Source organism: Columba livia, chromosome 6, assembly GCF_036013475.1.
Source record: "Columba livia isolate bColLiv1 breed racing homer chromosome 6, bColLiv1.pat.W.v2, whole genome shotgun sequence".
Classification (NCBI taxonomy): Eukaryota; Metazoa; Chordata; class Aves; order Columbiformes; family Columbidae; genus Columba; species Columba livia.
Window position 1 is genome coordinate 3994832 of NC_088607.1, and position 19799 is coordinate 4014630.

The 19799-nt window shown below is 46.6% G+C and overlaps 2 protein-coding genes and 1 long non-coding RNA gene across 8 annotated transcripts in view; 2 read left to right on the forward strand and 1 right to left on the reverse strand.

Annotated features, from left to right (window-relative positions):
• The first annotated feature begins 898 nt into the window (after positions 1-898).
• Positions 899-8844, forward strand: EEF1AKMT2 (EEF1A lysine methyltransferase 2). 3 transcript variants are annotated; one of them, XR_010473369.1, is made up of 7 exons: positions 899-1023; positions 1885-1950; positions 2462-2576; positions 6100-6207; positions 7053-7269; positions 7724-7807; positions 8050-8844. XR_010473369.1 is itself a non-coding variant. In XM_065066764.1 (6 exons), the coding sequence occupies exons 1-6, from the start codon at positions 926-928 to the stop codon at positions 8175-8177; spliced, it is 732 nt and encodes a 243-aa protein (XP_064922836.1). In that variant the 5' UTR covers positions 899-925; the 3' UTR covers positions 8178-8844. The 3 variants fall into 3 exon arrangements, 2 of the variants coding, with proteins under 2 accessions (XP_064922836.1, XP_064922837.1); XM_065066764.1 differs by lacking the exon at positions 7724-7807; XM_065066765.1 differs by lacking the exons at positions 1885-1950; positions 7724-7807 and having other exon boundaries at positions 921-1023.
• Positions 1975-16995, reverse strand: LOC135579732 (uncharacterized). Of its 3 annotated transcripts, XR_010473371.1 has the most exons (4): positions 16888-16995; positions 14157-16514; positions 11214-11326; positions 1975-10872 (listed from the first exon to the last, which is right to left on the reverse strand). It is a non-coding gene; the product is annotated as an uncharacterized LOC135579732 (long non-coding RNA). The 3 variants fall into 3 exon arrangements; XR_010473372.1 differs by lacking the exon at positions 11214-11326; XR_010473370.1 differs by having other exon boundaries at positions 1975-11326.
• Positions 16990-19799, forward strand: part of FAM53B (family with sequence similarity 53 member B) — a 48206-nt gene continuing 45396 nt past the window's right edge. For both annotated transcript variants that reach the window (XM_065066761.1, XM_065066760.1), the window contains exon 1: positions 16990-17154. The gene's annotated coding sequence lies outside the window, so the exon portion shown is untranslated. The remainder of the gene's footprint in view (positions 17155-19799) is intronic.

Sequence of the window (19799 nt, forward strand, 5' to 3'; positions counted from 1 at the left end):
TTTGGGTATTTCGTGTAGATTTTGAAGCACTGGGCAGAACGCAGAGCAGGACAGGAGCTGATGGAGCTGTGTTGCTGGTTGTCACATCCATTGGCGGGTTTCGCTCAGCGGAGGGTTATGGAGCTGGTGAGGGGCTGGAGCACAAGTGTGATGGAGCGGCTGAAGGACCTGGGGGTTCAGCTGGAGAACAGGAGCTGAGGGGAGACCTTCTGATCTCTGAACTGCCTGAAAGGAGCTTGGAGCCAGGGGGGGGTTGGGCTCTGCTCATTCCCTCTGCAGAGGAAATGGCCTCAAGTTGCACCAGGGGAGGTCGAGATTGGATATTAGGAAAAAATTCATCCCTAAAGGGCTGTGGGGCATTGGAACAGGCTGCCCAGGGCAGTGCTGGAGTCACCAACCCCGGAGGGGTTGAACAAACGCGGAGATGAGGTTCTCAGGGACATGCGTTAGCACCATACTTAGGTTTGGGACTCAATGATCTTGGTTGTCTCTTCCAACCAAAATGATTCTGTGATTTGTCAGTCTAGGAGCTCCATTTTAGGATGTCTTACACTTACTAAGCCCCCAGGATTCTTCTGTTCTCCTTTTGCTTCCCAAAGGAAAACCCCTTTCAGCTCCGATTTTGCAAATAGGGTCCCATTGGTGACACCCTGGGACAATCCCGGCTTCACAGTTGCCCGCTGGCTTCACGCAGGTATTTCCTCACACAGACCACCCGTCAGCAGAGTGGCACCTGGGTACACCCAGTGCCAGAATCAGTAGTTTGAAGATAAATTATAGCACGGACATTGAGATATATATATATTGAGGGACTCGAACCTCCAGTCGAGCAGAGAGAAGAGTCCTCCATGCACCAGAGCGGCGGCCGCGGGCCCTGTCGCTGGTGCTCTCTATGGTACCGAGGTGCTTCCGGTTCCGCTTGGGCATGGCGGTGGCGGGGGAGCGGCTCGGCCGCGCCGCGGGGCCGGGCCCGGGGTGCGGGGAGGAGCCGTTCGGCCCCTCGGTGCTGGGCACCAGAGAGCAGTGAGTGGCGGCGGGAAGCGGGGGGGGGGGCGATGGGCCGCGGCGGAGCGGGGTTCCTGGCGGCAGCGGCCCGGTGGTGCGGCCCGGGAAGCCGGAGGCCTGAGAGAGTCTGGTGGGGTGACCCACAGCCTCCCCTCGCTGGGCATCGGCAGCGCGGTGACTGACCGACAGCGTGTTCCCGAGCGGTTCGTCAGGCTAGATGATGTTCGCTCTGGTGAGACCCCCTGCAGTGCTGCTCCAGCTCTGGGTCCTCAGCACAGGACACACATGGACCTGTTGGAGAGGGGCAGAGGAGCCCCAGAAATAAATGATCCGAGGCTGGAACAGCTTTGCTGGGAGGACAGGCTGAGAGAGCTGGGGTGTTCAGCTGGAGAAGAGAAGCTCCGGGGAGACCTTATTGCGGCCTTTCTGCACTTAAAAGGAGCCTGTAAGAAAGATGGGGACAGGCTGTTTAGCAGGGCCTGTTGTGATAGGACAAGGGGTGGTGGCTTTAAACTAAAGGAGGGAGATTCAGGCTGGACATGAGGAAGAAATTGTTGGCCCTGAGGGTGGTGAGAGCCTGGCCCAGGTTGCCCAGAGAGGTGGTGGATGAACCATCCCTGGAGACATCCCAGGCCAGGCTGGACGGGGCTCTGAGCAACCTGAGCTGGTGAAGATGTCCCTGCTCATGGCAGGGGGGGCACTGGGGGAGCTGGAAAGGTCCCTTCAACCCAAACCATCCTGTGATTCTGTGCAGAGGACAAAAAGTAGCATTGCTACATAAATACAGCTTCTCTCCCTCTCTTTCCCTCGCTCTTTAATCTATTTATTTTTTTAATATTAATTGGAATATCTTGTCCTTTCTCCCTCCCCTGACTCTAGCTGGGATGCTGCATATGAAAGAGAACTGCAAACTTTTCAAGACATTGGAGATGTTGGGGAAATTTGGTAAATAAAATAACTCCACCTGAGTGTTTCTATTATTTCTTTATTTAAAAAAAAAAGACATTGGAAAAACACAGCTAGCAATGCAGTGGGTTACTGACTTATTCTCGATGTTGGCAAAATGATGGGAAATTTTAATCTTGAAGCCATCAGTTCCTGTTTTGCCCAATTTTGCAATGCAATTTTTTTTAGTTCCACTTGGACAGCTGTCACTACACGGAACATGAGCTGGTAGTTGTGTATGTTACTAACAAATGTGCTTTTTATCCTGAGTTCAGCTTCAGCTATGTAAGTTGAAGGTGCTGCCGAGTATTTTAATATGTGGAGGGCTTTACCTCCCAGAGTTGGTGTTTTGGTGAATTTTAAAGCCATTTGATTAATTTTAATTTAAACAAAGCAAGCATGGAGTGTGAGCTATGGCATTTGCTATCCTGGTGCTTTCCAGAAACTGTAGAGAGAGGGAGCGATGGAATAAATTTGCTATCTTAATTACAGGAGCCCTTATTTTTCATAGGTTTGGAGAGGAAAGCATGGTTCGCATAATCAGATGGCTGGAAAAACAAAAGGTGCCCCTTGACAGCTCCTTGCTTGACATTGGAACTGGAAATGGTGTTTTACTGGTTGAACTGGTTGGTATATTGCAAAGTTTGTGCTTTTGATGCAGGATCAGTGCTCCAAACAGAGTAGTTTATATACAGTTCTCACAAGTGACAATAGTAATGAGGGCAAGCTGTAACTTCTGTGAAAGACAAAAAGCAAGCGACCTAAATTAAAGTTATATTATGTTTTTTTCCCATCAGAGGAATACTGGTTACTGCTGGAACCAGTGATGCTACTGGGGCTGCAGACCTCGGAACAGAACCTGTATCTTGTTCTGCCAAATGGAAATAGCTACTTGTTTTTTGCTAGACATGGTCAAACTTCGTATTTCTTGGTGCTGCCCGGAGTGTCAGTACTTCACATTTCAAAATTTACAGTATTTCTTTAAATCAATCAGCCTGAATATCCCTTAATTTAACTTTACCTTTTTGTTTTCCTGCATTTAGAAATGCATTTAGGAATGCATTTCTTCCCACTGTTGTGTAAAACAGCCCCCAATAAGGAAATGAGGTTGGCTAATACACAAAATACTCTCATGTGCAAAACCAGATGCTTTCTCTGCATTCAGTTCTGATAATAACACTCATTATTGATATAATAAGTGTTAAAACCAAGGTTTTTATGTGAATGACTTTAAAAGTTTGTTAACACTTCAAGAAGTGTCTGTCTCTGTCAGGGTGGAAACCCCTCACCAGATAAGTTCTGAAGTGTTAGAATGTTGTTATTATGCAGTGATACGAGATATCAAAGTCGGGTTTGTTAACAGGATGTTTTTTAACATGGACTTTGATTTTAGAAGAGTTTAAATCCTTTACGGCAACCAGCTGCTACACTGCAGCAAAGGAGAAATGATATCAAAAGTAGAAAATGCTCATTTCATTAAGAGGAAATTGGCCTGATAATAATGATTGTTAAATGCAATGCTAACTAGCTCTATCACTGTCGAATCATCCAACTGAAAAATTTGATAAGACTTTAGTTTTATAGTTGTCCCACTTACAAATCTGAAATAGATTTTCATTCCGTAATGGGAAAATGGCAGCTGTTAGCTTTATAAAACGATAAAACTGCCATAAGAACACCCTCCCCCCTTACATTAAGCATCTCAAAGTACTGTGGTTGCTTTAATAGGACATTTTCAGTCCAGTTCCCGTTTGAAAAGTAACTTCAAAAATTAAATTCTTTATTGTTGCTAAACAGTTCATGTTGATGTAAAAGAATTTTTTGTGTGTTATCTGCTAGGCTTTGAAAATCAAGTTAGGATTCTTTAGGCAAGCGCATCAGCTGCCAGAGAATAGTCAGGCCACTGGAGTTGGACTTGATAACGTGACAGAAATGGCAACGCTGAAAAAGTCAGACTTCGTTTAGGACATCAGTAGCACCTCTGTAAAATGTGGCTGCTGGGGGGACGTAACCGACCATCATTGGAACAGGAAGAGGTGTCAGAGGCTACAGTTTATTGGGGAATACTGGGCCCTGGTGTGCCAGTAGCAGCAAAGAATAGTAAATGGAAGTTTAGTAAGAAAATTACTCTGAAATGCAGCTAAGTGAGAGACTTTGTCAGTTCTAGTGGGAATATCGCACAAATAGGAGGCAGAATAGCCATTGGAAAAACAGGTTAACAAATCAAGTGAAACCAAGACTGCTGTATCCTGTGTAAACTGGCCACACCAGGAGGCAGAACTTCCCGCACGCTGCTAAATGTCTTCTGCTCACACCGTGCGGAGATCTGCCCGTCTGTGAGCTCCAGGAGAAACACTGCTGGAGGTTTCCTCTCTTGCTGCTTCTTGAGAGGATCTCAGATGCACAAATGGGAGCCCTTAATGGTTTTATCTGCACTAGAGCAGGGTCCTACCCCTGGTAACTTCAGGAATCTGGTAGGCTGCATTGATGACATAATTCCAAAAATTCCAGCTCTTCTAAGGAATTGTTGCTGCTCCATAGAGCTCTGGCCATCTTTTTTTTTATTTTTTCCCTAGCATTGTGGGAGCCACCAATATTGAAAAACCTCTCTGAAATAAAGAATACTCACCCCCCCAAGTGCTGATGTCTACTAGCAGCACCAGAGGGCCAAATATGGGGCAGCACTGATAACATTGCACAATACCTTCTGCTATTTAATCCGCTTTTTCAAGAAGCAGCAGCAGAGTGCTTATAAATATCGCCTTCAGGACAGGAGTCCAATTGCAGGATGCAGCACGGTCACGTTTGCCACTTGAGTGAATGATCTTTGCTTGTCCTTACGTAGTCAGGCCCTACAGGTTTAGCAGCATTTAATGTTGTTTATCCTTTCAACTTTCTTTAGGAGTGAATGGGAACTCCCTGAAGTGACTCAAGCTCTTCCTTTCCAAACAGAGGAGCTGTTGTGGGAACTCCTCTTCCACCCCCAAGCCTTCAGCACAGGCATTTCAGGAAGCTTGGTTTGCTCTGGGGAGGAACGTGGGCAGAAGCCTGAGCAATACGCTGTTCTTCATCAAACGCAAACAACACAGTCTTTGTGTTTAGCTGAAATTAGTCCTCAATTAAGAACAGCTGCCTCGCGCTGAGCTCACACGGGCTGAAAGGCTGCTGGAAGGGGGAAGGACCATTTAAAAAAACAATCTCACAGCTTTTCTTGCTGTTGAGGTGTCGGCCTTTGGAACAAGTAGGTCTGCGACCAATTGCTTAATGCTCATTAAAGTCCACGTATTGTTCAAAACAAACCCAAGCGTCTTCCCTCTCTGCTCTTACTGCCTGCAGCTGCCCATAAGATCATAGCTCTTCCTCTTAGGTTTGGATTTAGCCACACGTGATACCCAAATCTGGTCACTTCAGCTTCTACCTCGCAGTGAAAACGTGTCACTGTCCCCCTCCCATGTGCCAACTCTGGCTGGTGGCGATGTGCCCGCCTGCTTTGCAGAAGGGCTGCTGGGATCTGACTGCCCGAATCTGCTGAGCTGGGTTGGTGTTATCTGCTCTTTTATGTGGTGCATAACCTGCCTGAAAATTGCTGATACGAAGACCTCGTAGCATGCAAATAATTGCATTCAAACAGACATTAGCATGAACAATTAGAAACACATAAGACTTTACAGTGGATTTCTGTACTAGTAAAATGTATTACTTATTTTTGCTTGTACACTTTGAGTTATAAACCAAATAATTGCTCAATCTCAAATGTTATGTAAGTGTCAGAGAGGTTTTCTTATTTTGGAGCCTCTGGGATTGGCACATGTTCTCATCACTCTAAATTCCTGGTTTCTAGGTTACTTTTGCTGTAGATAAGAGGGCCTGTTCCCCTCCGGGGTATTACTTTTCACAGTTCTGCTTAGTTTTCCACTTGTTGACATAAACCAGCTTTCAGTCAACGATTTTTTTATGAGGTATTAGGCAGAATTGAATTATTTCAGCTCATTCCCCCAGCTGTTTAGCTTTTGTAATAGTAACAGGAATGAAAATGAGTAAAAAGGTTGGGTTTTTTTCTGTCATAGATTAGATGGATTATAGATAAGGAATACACTTATTGGATAAAAGAATTGCTAGCACTAATTAAGATTCTCTGCTTTGGCCTAGGCAAAGTCTGGCTACACAAATCTCACAGGGATTGATTACTCTCCTTCTGCAATAGAACTTTCAGAGAAAATAAGAGAGAAAGAAGGGATGTCTAACATTAAATTAAAGGTAAGTTTTGAGAGAAAGTTTACTGAGGAAGTAGAAAGCAATTGAACCCAAGATTAAATGACCTAATTGATATTCAGAGGTACTCAGTATAATGATGATGTCTTTTGACATTCGTGAGAGGCCTCCAACCAAATAAATCTGTATTTCCAAGACGATTTTTGGTCTTTTTTTTTTCCCTGTTTGTAACAGTCGTTAGGTCTAATGTGATTTCCCTGCTTCTAGCAGGCAGCAGAATGGCGGTTTGCCATTTGGCGAGTCCTGCATTTCAGCTGCACCATTCGGAATTTCCGATTTGATGCAAGAGGATGAGATCCTTCAGTGGTCGAATCCCCATGAGCAGCTGGAGCAGGGGGTAGAACCAGAGGACCCCCAGAGATCCAACCTCCGCCATTCTGTGATTCTCATTCTGAGCTCTCTCCCTGCGCTGCTGTTTTATCTTCCAGCTCTGTACCCATCTGATGTCTCTGTTTTGGATGTCAATTGTCACCTCTCTCTGGCAGGCACTGTCTGTTCTGCTGTGTTTGTACAGTGCCCGGCACACAGCACCTAGGAAGCCAGGGATCAAAGTACAAATAATGATTTAAAGAATGGTCTGCAAGTGTGTTAGTTTAAGCTTTAGATACACAGGTATATACATGGGCTTTACAAAAAATAGATCTTCACATAATACATAGAAAAGAACGAAGCTGCCATGTCATTATAAGTGAAAAGCCTGTGAGTTACCCTTCCCTAAGCACAACTATTGTCAAGTTTGAGGCTTTTTATTTTAAAGTATTCATTTGCATTAAAGATTCGGGAGCTTCGGAGTAGCAGATTGTTTTCACAGTTGTAGACTTCTGGTTTAGGTAGAAGACTTCCTGGCTCCTTCAGCTGAGCTGTCAGGATTTGAGATTTGTATTGACAAGGGGACTTTTGATGCCATCAGCCTTAATCCTGATAACGCGGCGGGGAAGAGGAAGCAGTACGTGCGATCTCTCTGCAGCGTATTGAAACCAGGGGGCTTTTTCCTCATAACATCTTGCAACTGGACCAAGGAGGAGCTGTCGAACGAGTTCAGAGAAGGTAAGCGGTTGAACAGAAGCATCTGCCAAATTATGGTTGTTTAAGGATGCGGCAAATGAATTTTAATGAGTCTTGATTTTCTCAGATCAGGATTAGACAAGGTAACGTGACTAGTAAATGCTTCAGTTTATCTTCCCTCCGTTTTCCTCAGGAATTACAGCTTTTCTGTGTTTGCCAGTGCCAACGAGCCAGGGGAGGACAGGTTTTGTCCTATCAGTACTTTGGAGGACAAGGATTTTAGTCTAATTACACTGGGAAAATGTATACCTGGGTGATAATTTTTCTCTTTTGGTCCTTTTTTCCCAGATCCAGTTCACGTATCTGATTGCTTTGAAATCAGGGTGACTCCGTTACCCATGTTTAGGGGACACTGGCCAATCTGTGACCATGACCTTTTATGTCACCTCCTCAGCGACCTTTCTGGTCCACTCAAAAGGGTGTTTTTTACATGCAGGTTGGGTTCTGAATCTCATGCCTGAGGCTTGAAACTCAGTGTGGATCTAGAACAACCGTCCCTTCTGGGGAGCTAAAGTTACTGGCAAGTTATCATCTTTTCTGCCTTTAATTTGTGTGAGTCAGCCAGCTAAGATTTTTATTATCCATGGGAGGGTTTCAGCTGTATAAAGCAGCGCTGCAGTGTAACAATACAGTCCTATAAACTTACAGAGTAACTGACTTGCAATTTTTCCAGCCAAATAGAGAATGGTTTGCAACGGGCTATCCAAGAGGAGAATAAAATTACTTCCTTCTAATAAAAGCATTTTAATTTCTGTCTGGCAGGGTTTGAAATTCTGGAGGAGCTGCCAACACCCAAGTTTTGCTTTGGAGGAAGAATTGGAAACAGTGTAACAGCATTGGTTTTCCAAAGGAAAAAAGTGAGGCCATCCATCTTGGACAAATTAGATTAGTTGAGAAAAGTCTGAACTTTAAACCTGATAGAAAACCTCAGACACGTGTGTAAATAAATGCTCTTTGAGTACACAGTCAAATACTTTGTATGGAACTCGAAGGGACTATAAAACATTGCCCTAGAAACATTTCAGCTTTGCACAGCGTGCCTGTAAATTTTGTCCTCGCTACAACCTCACTTGTTCTAGGGAAGCTGCGAGTTTCTAAGTGAGAAAGAAATAAGGCATTCTGACTATGAACCTAATATAACTGAATGATGTTTGCATTTGGAATGGAAAGATTTAATTTCTGAATTGGTGATCTGTGACTGATAGAGGTAAAGCTTTTCTACAAAGCAGAAGTCTCACTTCTCTGTTGTGCGGTGTAATAAGGAACAAGCTTTTGCAGTGGGAATGCTGCATCTTCTGTTTTTTTCTTAGGTACATCAATGTAAGTGTTAAGGAGCCGTAAAAGCTGTAGCATTGCAAAAAGAGGACCAGTTTGTGCTTGAAATTCAGATTTTCAGAGGTTCTCAGCCTCATAGAGTTCTGTCTCCACCGAAATAGCTCAACTCTTTTCCCACAGAGGGAATGCTTTTAAAAATCTCACTTGCCTGAATGTGTGCATGCTTTGTCAGTTATTTTCACTGATCTCATAAATACATAAAGATGTGATGTTACAGTCTCACTAGCATGTGACATATGCCTCCTTCATTATTAATTTGCTATATAGTAATGTCTTACGAGCCAGCAATGACTGTGTGTTTTCCAGTGAATTTCTCAGGACAGATTTTAGCTGCATAAATCCAAAAGAATTCAAAGCATAACTATTCATTCCTTATTCCTTTTAATTTTCTTTTTTGTTTAAACTTCTGTGTACGATCCTTTTTCTTAATTTCTTTGCCTTCATTTATTCTGTTATTTTGTATTTTCAGAATACTACTATTGCTTGAAAGATAGGGAAATGAAGTCTCTTTATGCCTTGACAAACACATTGGCAGGTGACAATAAACTTGTTCTTTCATACATTGAGGAGGCCCTATTAGGCAATCAGGTTTTGTTTCACAGGTAAGGTCATGTTTGCTTATTAGAGAATTCCTTCTAGTTTCCTGGCTTCTCCTTGTTCCCAGGGTTCAGGAGATTATTAAGGGTTGAGAAATACTTCTGGTCCTTTCCCAGGACAGGAAATAAGACATTATTTGCACAGTGGCGAGTCCTCCCTCTGTGATCCATCTGGTGATGTCTTCAAGGTAGGAATCCTAAATTCTTCCCTTTTTTGGGGGGGATGTACCGGTTCCATTGGCAGAATGGTCTTTCAGAGTGGTAAGAAAGTTTAGTTCCAGTGAACAGCTCTTTGCATATTAAGTCAGGCTTGGGTTCCTAACTCAAGTGTCAAAAGCACGGTCTTGTTATAATTTGGGTAACAGTACAATTGGCTTCCAGCAGTGAAATGTGAGTGGTAATTCAGCCAGGATGGTTTTTTGATGGAGTAGTACAAAGAATTCAAAGCACACCACTGATAACAACCTCAATAAAAAGACTACGACATTTTTGTAGGAAATTTGGCATCAGGTGGAGTTAATACAAGCAAATTTTAATTGGCAAGTATGCAGGCAGGATGTGTTTAGGGCATCTGTTTTATTCCCATCTGTAATTTTTGCTAATGGAGGCATGATATGTATTTAATCATGGAATGAAAATAAATTTATGGCTGTAATGGATTTTCTTTTAATCAACTAGGAGGAATTTAACTATTGACACTCCTTGTAAGGTTCAGGGCAAATATTGTTTCCTCCTCTTTGTATGATTGATTATTATTATTTTGTTCGCTAGGCAATATGTTTATATCAGTTGTAAAGCTAAAAATAAGCTTCCTAAAATGATTACAGATAAATTTCAGCATCAGAAATCGTGTAAGTGTATCATGCAATTGTATGATCAACCACTTTCAATTAATGTTTTTAGCAAGGCATTTTGAAGCAATGATAGTAATTCACTATTTTTTATATATATATGGTATTTTATTATATTAAAACCTGGTATGTTTTAAATAATGAAGTCCAGGTAACAGGTCTGAGACCAACTTAAGCAACAGCTCTTTACTGGTGAGTAGGATTTGGAAATGAAAATGTCAAAGAAGGTACTTGATTTGGGCAGTTCACCTTGCTAGTGGTTCTTCCTGGAGCTGTGATCTCTAAATGTTGATGCTTTTCAGTGGAAAACCTCTTAAAAAGTAAGAGGCAGATGAATAAGCAGTGAGTTGGGAGGAGTGAGTCTTGGCTTGTGGTTTGGGGAGTGCTTCCTGGAGGCTGGTACCATCATCTCTACACAATGGTTACTCCTGGTTTCAGCTGCAACAGGAGAATAAAACCAGCCTTCGAAATACGTTCCACTCCTATTTTGCTATCCAAAGACTCTGTATGTGATTTCACTCTCAAATGTGAGGTTTGTGGGTAGTAAAACTAACATCTTCCATGGATCTCAACAGCAGTTGAGCCCACAGACTTTTCCCGCGGTGCCGCGTTCAGGCTGGATGACGCTGCGGAGCCGGCGTTACCTTTCTGGATCTGGGTGTAGTTTTGCATAAGACGTAGGCAGAACGGAAAGGGTTTCTGTTCCCGTGTTGATCCACAACAAGCCAAGGGATGAAATTCTCTCGGTGCCAGTGAGCTTTGCACCTGGTGTTGTCAGCCCGATGCCAAAGTCCAGGAGATGCCTGGAAGGGGAAGGGAGGTGTTAGCCAGTGTGCTCCCGAGCCTGGAAATGATGTCTCTCCCTTTCTCCCGAAGCAATTCGACCTCAAGATCGGATGCAAGCGAGATCTCATCTTCTCAGTCAGGTGTTTTCAGTGGTAGTCTATGCAACTCCAGTGATATTACACATGAACTGCTTGCAACTGGTAAAGATGGACGATGGCTTTTAGCACATCAACCCTAAAAAGCAGCATCTCCACCAACGTTTGTGTTTGATGCAGCTCAGACATCCCATACCCGACTCCTGGTACCTGCTATTGCCAAGCAAACTGCATTTAGGCATTCTCTTTTTTGAGGTACTTACTGGGAGAGGCCGTTGTATTTGTTGTGGGGCTTGTGCTACTGAACAAGCTTGCAGCGTTTTACCCTGGGTTTTTATGGGGTGTATCGGGGGAGTGAACTGTCAGGCTGAAATATCTGAAAGAGGAGACCAAGTGAAATTAATGAAATCAGTATTGATTTCAGATGTCAGATCTAGGGGAGTTTCTACACATGGGTCTCTGCCAGAGTGGAGGGTAAATGGGTTCTCAAGACAAAAAGCCTTTGCTCTCTCAGCATCTCAGTGCTTTCTCAATGTAAATACTTCTATCATCATGTTTATATAAATTAAAAAGTGAGAAATACCAGACATGAAAATCATGAGACAACTGAATGAACACAGAAAATTCAGAGGGAAGGATAATATTCCCTTACTACTTGACTTTCCTTTTGGTGACCAACTTGTTATTTGCAAGAAAGTATGTTCATTGAACAGTCCTTAAGGAGCAGGAATAGCCAACTGCAGTGCTGTCTGTAGGCTGTTCTTTTAAATGCTAAGTTTTTTGGAAGGCTTAGAAAATATGGACTTAATATTCTGTTCTTGAACTTCGGTATAATTTTGTGGCCTAAAATGAAGAAATTCTGGGAGCTACAATTTTTTTTTAAGAGCTGTTGGGTTACCTCAGAAACACTAACAGAATTATGGCAGCTGCTCTGCCAGACAGGGCCAGCAGTGATGAAACATATAATTACAGGCTTGCTGTCCCATCAGGAGGATATTTCTTCAAATCGTTATCGAGAGCATCAGGTTGAAATAACTGTTTGCATTATGGGCTTACCCTCTCAATTTCAAAACCAACGTTGCGGCACCACTTCTGAACCCAGGAATGGCAATAGCTGCCTTATTGTATCAGAGGATTTGGGGTTTTTTATACCTATAGTAAAAGGAGACTCAGCTATTCTACTTCTTATTTTTTCAAAACATTTTTTAAAAGGAGCTTTCAGCTGTTTGGGTTTTTAATCCTGCCCTTGCTCTCTATGGGACAGCTGCTTGTACCCGAGTGAAGAAGCGCACGTCCCACCATGCAGGTCTCAGGACAGCAAATAAGGAACCCAAGAAACAGTGCTGTGAGCAGACTGCCCCACACATTCGGCACAATAACACGGTGTTTCAAAGCCCAGCCAGAGGATACTGGTGTGGAAGCTGTGCCTGCGGGACCGGATTTGCTGTACAGAACCTGCGCACTCTCATCTGCGCTGACATCTTCACAGGGTTTGCATTATCCTCGTAAAAGATCCTTGTCGGAGGGAGCATGTCCATGGCTAGAAGTGGAGATGTTCTCTCATATAATTCCCATCCAAATTGTTTCGGTTCAGCACAGGTTTCTGGTGCAGGCCGTGATGTCTGTAGGGCCAAAGGGTTGAGGGCCTGAATGGGCAAATGAACCAAAGCCAGTCACTTAAAACAACTGGGCTTTGTGTCCAGGTGTACAAGGTGAAGCCACGTGTGCATGCCACGTGATAGATACCCATGAAGGGCCAAAGATGGGCTGACACTGATCTTGGAAGCTTCTTTGGAGTGACTTTTATATAAGGATGAATTCTTGACTAGCTTTTCTGGTACATTAGGCACAGCACGCTTTTCTTCATTGCTGATGCTGGCTCCCATGTATTTCCATGTTCCAGGAATGCACTGGCAGCACTGTAGCCTTTGTAAGGAAAATCTGTGTATGTCTACTCTGCTATGTCCATTCTACTGTGTTCCAGAGCGCCTGGTAAAAGACTGCCAAAAAATATGCTATTTCATACCAGACCAAATCTTTAAGCATGGTATTTAGCATCATACAGCAAAATTGTCAGCGTTTTGGCTCTCAGATTGCTTTCCTGATCTTGGCATGCTGAAAGGTAAAGAACACGACTCGCAACAACACTAACTGCTTTATTTTATAGGCCCTCTAAGCATTTTAACATATCGTCTCCTGTAAAATATGTGGAGAGCAAATATAGAAAATAAACGGGCCAGGACTTTGCATCGCCTTTGCGTTCCCAATCCTCGCTGCTTTTTCTGGGGTGGGAGGGGACATTACCTGCCCCTTGGCCGAAGGGGTGGTGGGGACACCTCTATCTTGGCTGGAAGCACCTGGAGTGCAACTTAACCCTTGTGATTAGCAGCTAAATTGAAGAACAATTAACACTCAGGGCTTTAGGTGAAAGGGGATGAGGTGCTATAGCCTCAAGACAAAGGAGGAAAAGAAACGCTGGTGTGTTTTATTTGACATAAAGGAAAAGCCAACCCGTGGCTTAATTTCCATTTGTTAGGTAAGAGTATAGCTTGAAATTAATGTGTTTTTAGGTTACTGGAAATTAAACTGAGTGCTGTCAGGCAAACAAATGATGTAGCCACAAGGTAACATATAAATTCTGGATAATAACAAGTGCATATGCCTGTGCTGGAGAGACAGAACTAATAAACACCACTGAAATGAACCTCCGCACAATCACTCCAGCGGCCACGTATTCATGGACAGTGTCACGTGTCAAGCAGAGATGGGAAGAATGTGCATTATACCGAGTAATTTGAAATGTCGATAGGGTCGTGAACTGAAACCTCTCATTAGCGGCACGGATGCACACGCGTGGTGCCATAAACCTGCACCCAGCCTGAAACACTGGCCAAAAAAAGGCAGGCTGAAGGTTTGCTGGTTAGATTTTCTGTGAAGCTTCCCCTAAAACACGAGTTGGTGTTTCGAGCAGAAGGATCTATGCTCTTTCATGCCAATTTGCAGTAGTGATTAGCCTCGCTGACTGCTGCCCTACCCCAGGGCACCCGCACTGCATTTCTGCTTGTCCAACGTGCTGCTTTTGGGCACATCCACAGTCACCTCGGGTTTTATGAATGACAGACAAACTCTTGGCTTATTTTAAGCAGATTCAGACGCAAACATGGCTGACAAAGTGATTAGCGCATTCAAGCGAGAGGAAGGCTCACATATGTATTTCATGGTCTATTTATTTTATCCGTCGACTGTTTCCATCGCACCCAGACTGGGGCTCGGCAGTCGTGCGCTCTCCCAAGGTGGGGAGGGAGGCAGCAGCAAATAACCGGTGAAATAAAAGGAGGATTTTTAGGTTTGGTGCAAACCCCATTGTATGCCAAATGTAGTAAATACTACGCTCCTCATTACAACCCTGTCTGCACAGTGATGCTTCACTTGTTTAGAGTATCACGTCTCCTTAATTCAGATACTCCTTGACCTAGAACACACCGCTCGTATTACAGAGATGTGCTTGTTCCCTGGCTATGAAATATTGGTTAAAATTCTGCTGGCTGTTATTTAGATTCTGTGAATTTCAGGATTTTCCCCTGAAACTGGAGCGTGGCTTCTGAAACCAGAAGTTTTCTTCTGTTAGAGACCTTCAGCAGAGCCAAGATGCCCCTGCGAGTACGTGGTACCCAGCGCAGCTGGGACATCAGCCCGCGACTGGGACATTCCGCCTCTGTGCCTGTCCCTGGCTGAGTCCCTTACCTGGTGAGAGAAGCAGAAGGACAAAACCACAAATAACTGGGATTACTCAGGTGCTCAGAACAGCGCAGAGTTGTAGGTCATCGCGAAAAGGATGCTTCTGAAATTACTAGCAACCGTGGTGCGTATGACTTGAATAACAACAAACTGGAGCAGCTAGCGAAGCGTTAGGCTGCACAGAATGCAACCAAATCCTGTGCACTGGAAGGGAAGGAAATAGTGTCTATCCCCAGTGCTTAGCACTGTAACATCTAAATGGTTTAATTACTTGGACCCCAGTCTAATTTGAGAAGGATCACGGGGATCGTTAGCTTTTTTCCACTTTCCGTCTCCATAAGGAAGGCTCCTTGTCAGTGGGGAGCAAAGGTGCTGACATCCGAGACAAAAACACAAATCAGTGCAGAATTTAACTGAAAGAGTTTTCTGTCCACAATGACTCAAGCACAGCTCTTCAAAGCTTTATAGCGATTTCCGTCTTCTTCCCTTCTGACAAAGGTTTTTTACGCTGTCACCAGCGCAGGGACGTCTGGCCAGCCTTTACATTTAAACGTTGCTGAAAATACTATCTGTGGAAAACAGGTTTATGCTCTGGCTTCCACGCATGCTGGTAACGCACCACAGCCAACTCATCTGTTGGAAAGCACAGGATGAGAGGTAAAAACCGCTGGGTTTGGACCGAGCTGCAGAAGCAGACAGAAAGCAACCTTCATGCGGTTCTTGGAGCCCAAGCCTGCACTGCATGAGGCTGCCACGGGAGCGGAATCAATCTCGCTGCAGTCTTTCTTACTGAAATATTCAGCTGGGAAACCATAAGAAAACCTTTTCGAACTTGATTCCCAAAGTTCTGGAAAAGGACTTTGCAAGTGTTTTATTGCTATCCGTGATTTGTGATAAGAAAAGCAAACACTGAGTGGGATGGAAGCCTGACGCAAAAGCCCCTTCATATCACCAAGTCCCCTTTCCTGCTTGTATCCTCCTCATAGCGGTCGCTCCTGCCTAATTTTATACACACTGCGTATGAAGCCACTTTTGTTGAGATCAGTCCTCACTACACTGGCAGCAGCTGCTCCCTTGTTAAATTTTCTCCTGCTGCTTCTGCTTACTTACATCCTTTCCCCTTTATTACATGAGATACTGATTGTCCTCCTCAACATTTATTTGGTGTCTTGGGCCGTGCAGAGGGGCAGGACATCTGAAGCGCTGCCGGGTCACACAGCTAAAGCCTCCTGTGCCTGTCAGGGCACACATGCCCTTTTCTCCCACTCGCCATCCCCAGCAGCATGCGTGCATGAAATTTAGCCTCAGATTCATTCCTGATGACATCGGCGTTGCCTGCTTACATAATGTCAAGATTAATGTTTAGGCTCTATTTTGCACTGAGTTCTAAATCTTCCTTCTAGCTGTCACAGAGTTTCCTCGTTCGCTAATTACGCTGGCTCGCAGAAGAAGCCTACGTGCTGCGCGCAGTTCAGCTGGGAGGGATGGAAAATGTTATTGTTGGAGCCGATTGCTTCTAAAGGCCACTTCCCAAGTGAAGCCAAGCAGATGTGTCTTTGAATAGTGCAGAGGACCCAAGGCCGCATTCAGCCGGGCAGTATTTTGCTGAGCTTGTGTTCTGCCAAATGCCTCGTCCCAAAAGAAATCACAGAATGGTTTGGGTTGAAGGGACCTTTAAAGATCATCTAGTCCAACCCCTGCCATGAGCAGGGACATCTTCACCAGCTCAGGTTGCTCAGAGCCCCGTCCAGCCTGGGATGCCTCCAGGGATGGTTCATCCACCACCTCTCTGGCCAACCTGGGCCAGGCTCTCACCACCCTAAATACTGGAAAAATGGAGGAAAATTAAGCAGCGGGATGCGTGCATCGTGGTTTGTATCTGTGATGTACGAAAACTTCAGGGCTACTTCTTATCGGGGGGAGGCTCCCAGAGCTGCGCAGGGCTCCCCGGCTCGGGCCGGCCGAGCCACCAGGAGTCACCCTCGGCCACCGAACGGGTTGCGGGACCCACGCGTGGCCGCTCCGCTCCAGGCCGGGCTGCGCGGCCGCTCCGCGGGCGCTGCCGCAGAGCGGTGCCGGTCACCGAGCCCGGGCTCCCCATCATCCAACCCCTCGCCTTATTTTTAATATAATTCCACCCCCCAGTTCTTTCTGGGCGATGTTTAAGCCTCTCAGGGCGCCGCCTCCCCCCCGCCTTACCTCGCACCGACACCTCCAGTGCACGGGTCCCCCCGCCGCCGCCTCCCGCCCCGGGGCGGGGGCTCCGCCGCGCTCCGCAGGTGCGGGCCGGGCCCTGGCTCCGCCGGCCCCGCTCAGGAAGTGACAAGCGCATTTCCTCCTCCTTCCCTCCCTCCTTCCCTCCGCCCGCCCCGCCCGCAGCACGGCGGCGGCGGCGGCGGCCGAGGGAGCGCGGCTCGGAGCGGTACCCACAGCCGGCCCGGCCCGGGCCGCGCCGCCGCCACCACGGTAAGAACCCGGGGGGCGAGCCCTGCGCGGAGCGGAGCCGCGCTGCGCTGTCACCCGCGGCGTGTGCGTGCGTGGGGGTCCCGCCGTGCGCTCCCCGGGGGAGGTAGGGGGGGTGGCGGACAAAGGGTGGCGGTGCGCCCCGTCCTGCGCTGCCCGGGGTGCGACGGGGGGCAGCGGTGCCCCCTGGGGAGGGTGGGACCCCCCTCGCCCAGCGCTGCGCATCCCCGCTCCGCCCGGGCGGAGTGGGCTGGGGGCTGCCCCCGCCTTTGTGCCGCCGGCTCCGCGCTCCCCCCGCCGGCGCTGGGCCCCCGGGGACGCGCAGGTCGCGCTCAGGGCAACCCCGGTCCTGCGCGGTTCGGCCGCGGGAGGAGCCGCCTCGAACGTGCGGAGGGAGCGCGGTGCGGCCGGGGTGTCTGCGGGCGTGTGGCCGGGGGCTGCGTGCGGGATGCGGGGCGCTCCTGCCGCCGGAGAAACGCGTTTCGGGACCGTCTCGGGTCGCCTCTCCAAAGCTTAGTGTGCGGGGAGCAAGCGTCCTTCTGCTCCTCAGGTTACTCTGCCTCTGTAATTCCTTCCTCCAAATGGATCAACACGTGCTTTCCTTTCTCTGCAACGAGAGTGATATTTAGTGAGGTTGAAACTTTGGCTGTCGGTGGGCTCGGTACAGAACTCCCCAAGTTTGGGGTCTGATGGGGGGGCTGCAGCCCAGGGGAGCGGTGGACGTGGTTGAGCATCGCTGCTGAGATGCTGTCCAGCCATCTCACACGCTTCCCACCGTGCCCTGCCGCGGTTTTCACACCTGGCACACACGAGGTGATGAGCGAGGGCTGCGGGCATGTGCTGTGGGGCTTTGCCAGCCGCCTTGTGCCCCCCGTGGGGTCTCCAGCACCGACCGCTGCCGCAGCGAGGGTCAGCAGCTCCTTGTGTGCGACGCACCCGGGCAGCTGAGTTGTCCTAGAAAGTCTGCAAGTCCCGTTTCTCCGTTCAGCAACGTCAGGTTGTTCAAATTATACGGCACATGAAGATTTCACGTGTGGCTGTATGCAAAGATTTAATGAATAAGGGTATTCTCCTCAGTGATTTTAAGATTTAATTTACTTGTCAGCGAGAGCGGGTTTGCAGCAGCGCGGTGCCTGTCTTGGGCTGGTGCCGCCGCCTCTCTCAGTGCCGTGCGGTCTCCACAGACGCTGGTGTACCTTGGCAGCACGTCCCCTCCTTAGGAAATCCTCTGGCTGATAGACCCAACTTCACTTTGCGATTGAAACCAGATGTGCATATTTTCCTTTTGAATCCTCAAACAATAATAAAAGTCTGTTTTGACAGATTAAAAACTACTTGCAAATTGCAGAGGTAGCAGTGTCTTGCAATAATGTTGTAAAAACAGGGGGAGCTGGGAGCATCTCTGCTCGCCTCTCACCGATATCGGGTATCTCCGAAAGCAGGAGCTGTGTTCCCTCTGATGGAAGAGCACAGATTTCTTCAATCTGCCTCCGGTGAGGGCAGAAATATTTACCAGGGCTTGGCTGAGGGCTGAAAATAGAAATAAAGAAACCCCAAAACAATGCAGATAATGTTTCTAGAGAAAATATTTGGGGTGGGTCACGCAACAGATTAATTAGAGTGATAGTAAAAAACCTGAATTTCAGAGTGGTTTGCTCTGTTCTTACCTGTCATGGCTCTTTGTAGGTCTGAAGAGAGCTTCTGATTTATTTCTTCGTTTCTAAAAGTCCTCCGCAGGCCGAGGATGCTTGTGGTGGTGGGTGTGTTAGACCCGGGTTTAGCGAGGCTGAGCTCCGGGGTGCAAGATTAGGGCTGTGCTGGACGCAGCCTCCTCACTTCCAAAGGTGGAAGGGGGGAAAACCCAACCAGAAAAACCCAACCAAAACAACCTGCCGTGGAATGATTTCCTTCTCTCCACTTCAAAGGGGAGGAGGATGTCCCGTGGAGCACGGCCACGCGTGCCGGCGGTTTTGCAGCCCAATCCCTGCATCCAGATTTTCTCGCTTCCAGCTTAAACCCAGAGGAGGGAGGGAAACTTTTGCGACTTCCAGCTCCCCACAGGGCCAAGGTCTCCAGGAACCGCTGCAGTTATAGAAAGCAGATGGGCCTTCGGGAGGAAGAGCGGTAAAAGCTCAGGCTGACAAATCCAGAACTTTGCATGTAAAATCAAGGCAAATGGATTGAGTAGATAAACGATTTCTGTGGGTGAGATCCAGCTTCTTATGTACGGAGATCAAGCAGACTGTGGGACAGAGCCAGCACCAATGTAGGTTCATTTCCAGTTATGGATACCCACATATATAAATACATGTGCATGAATATGCACGTGTGCAAATAGGTAAATATATACCAATATAAATTGCTATATCTGCTTTGGTTAATTACATGTAATTAATTTTTCTTAGTATCAAAGGCTTACTTCACTTTTGGCGAAGTTGTGGGTAGAATGAGACATACGACTTTTTGTTGAAACAGCTCTATTTCTGTGCAGAACAAACGGACCATGTCCTGAGCGGGGACAGAGGAGGGACAAGGTTTATCCCATTTGTCCGTGTTATTATTACGGGTCGACTTCAACTCAAATGTCAGCTGCACGCTTTGAGGCTGTTCTTCCTTTCTATTGCTTTCTTGCAATCTTGTTTAGAGGT

Excerpts from the sequence above, each read along its gene's own strand:
- EEF1AKMT2 (XM_065066764.1), top strand. The coding sequence starts at position 926 with ATGGCGGTGGCGGGGGAGCGGCTCGGCCGCGCCGCGGGGCCGGGCCCG. Across the intron at positions 1,024-1,884 it reads GTGCTGGGCACCAGAGAGCA|CTGGGATGCTGCATATGAAA; the intron begins GTGAGTGGCGGC and ends CCCTGACTCTAG. Across the intron at positions 2,577-6,099 it reads GTGTTTTACTGGTTGAACTG|GCAAAGTCTGGCTACACAAA; the intron begins GTTGGTATATTG and ends GCTTTGGCCTAG.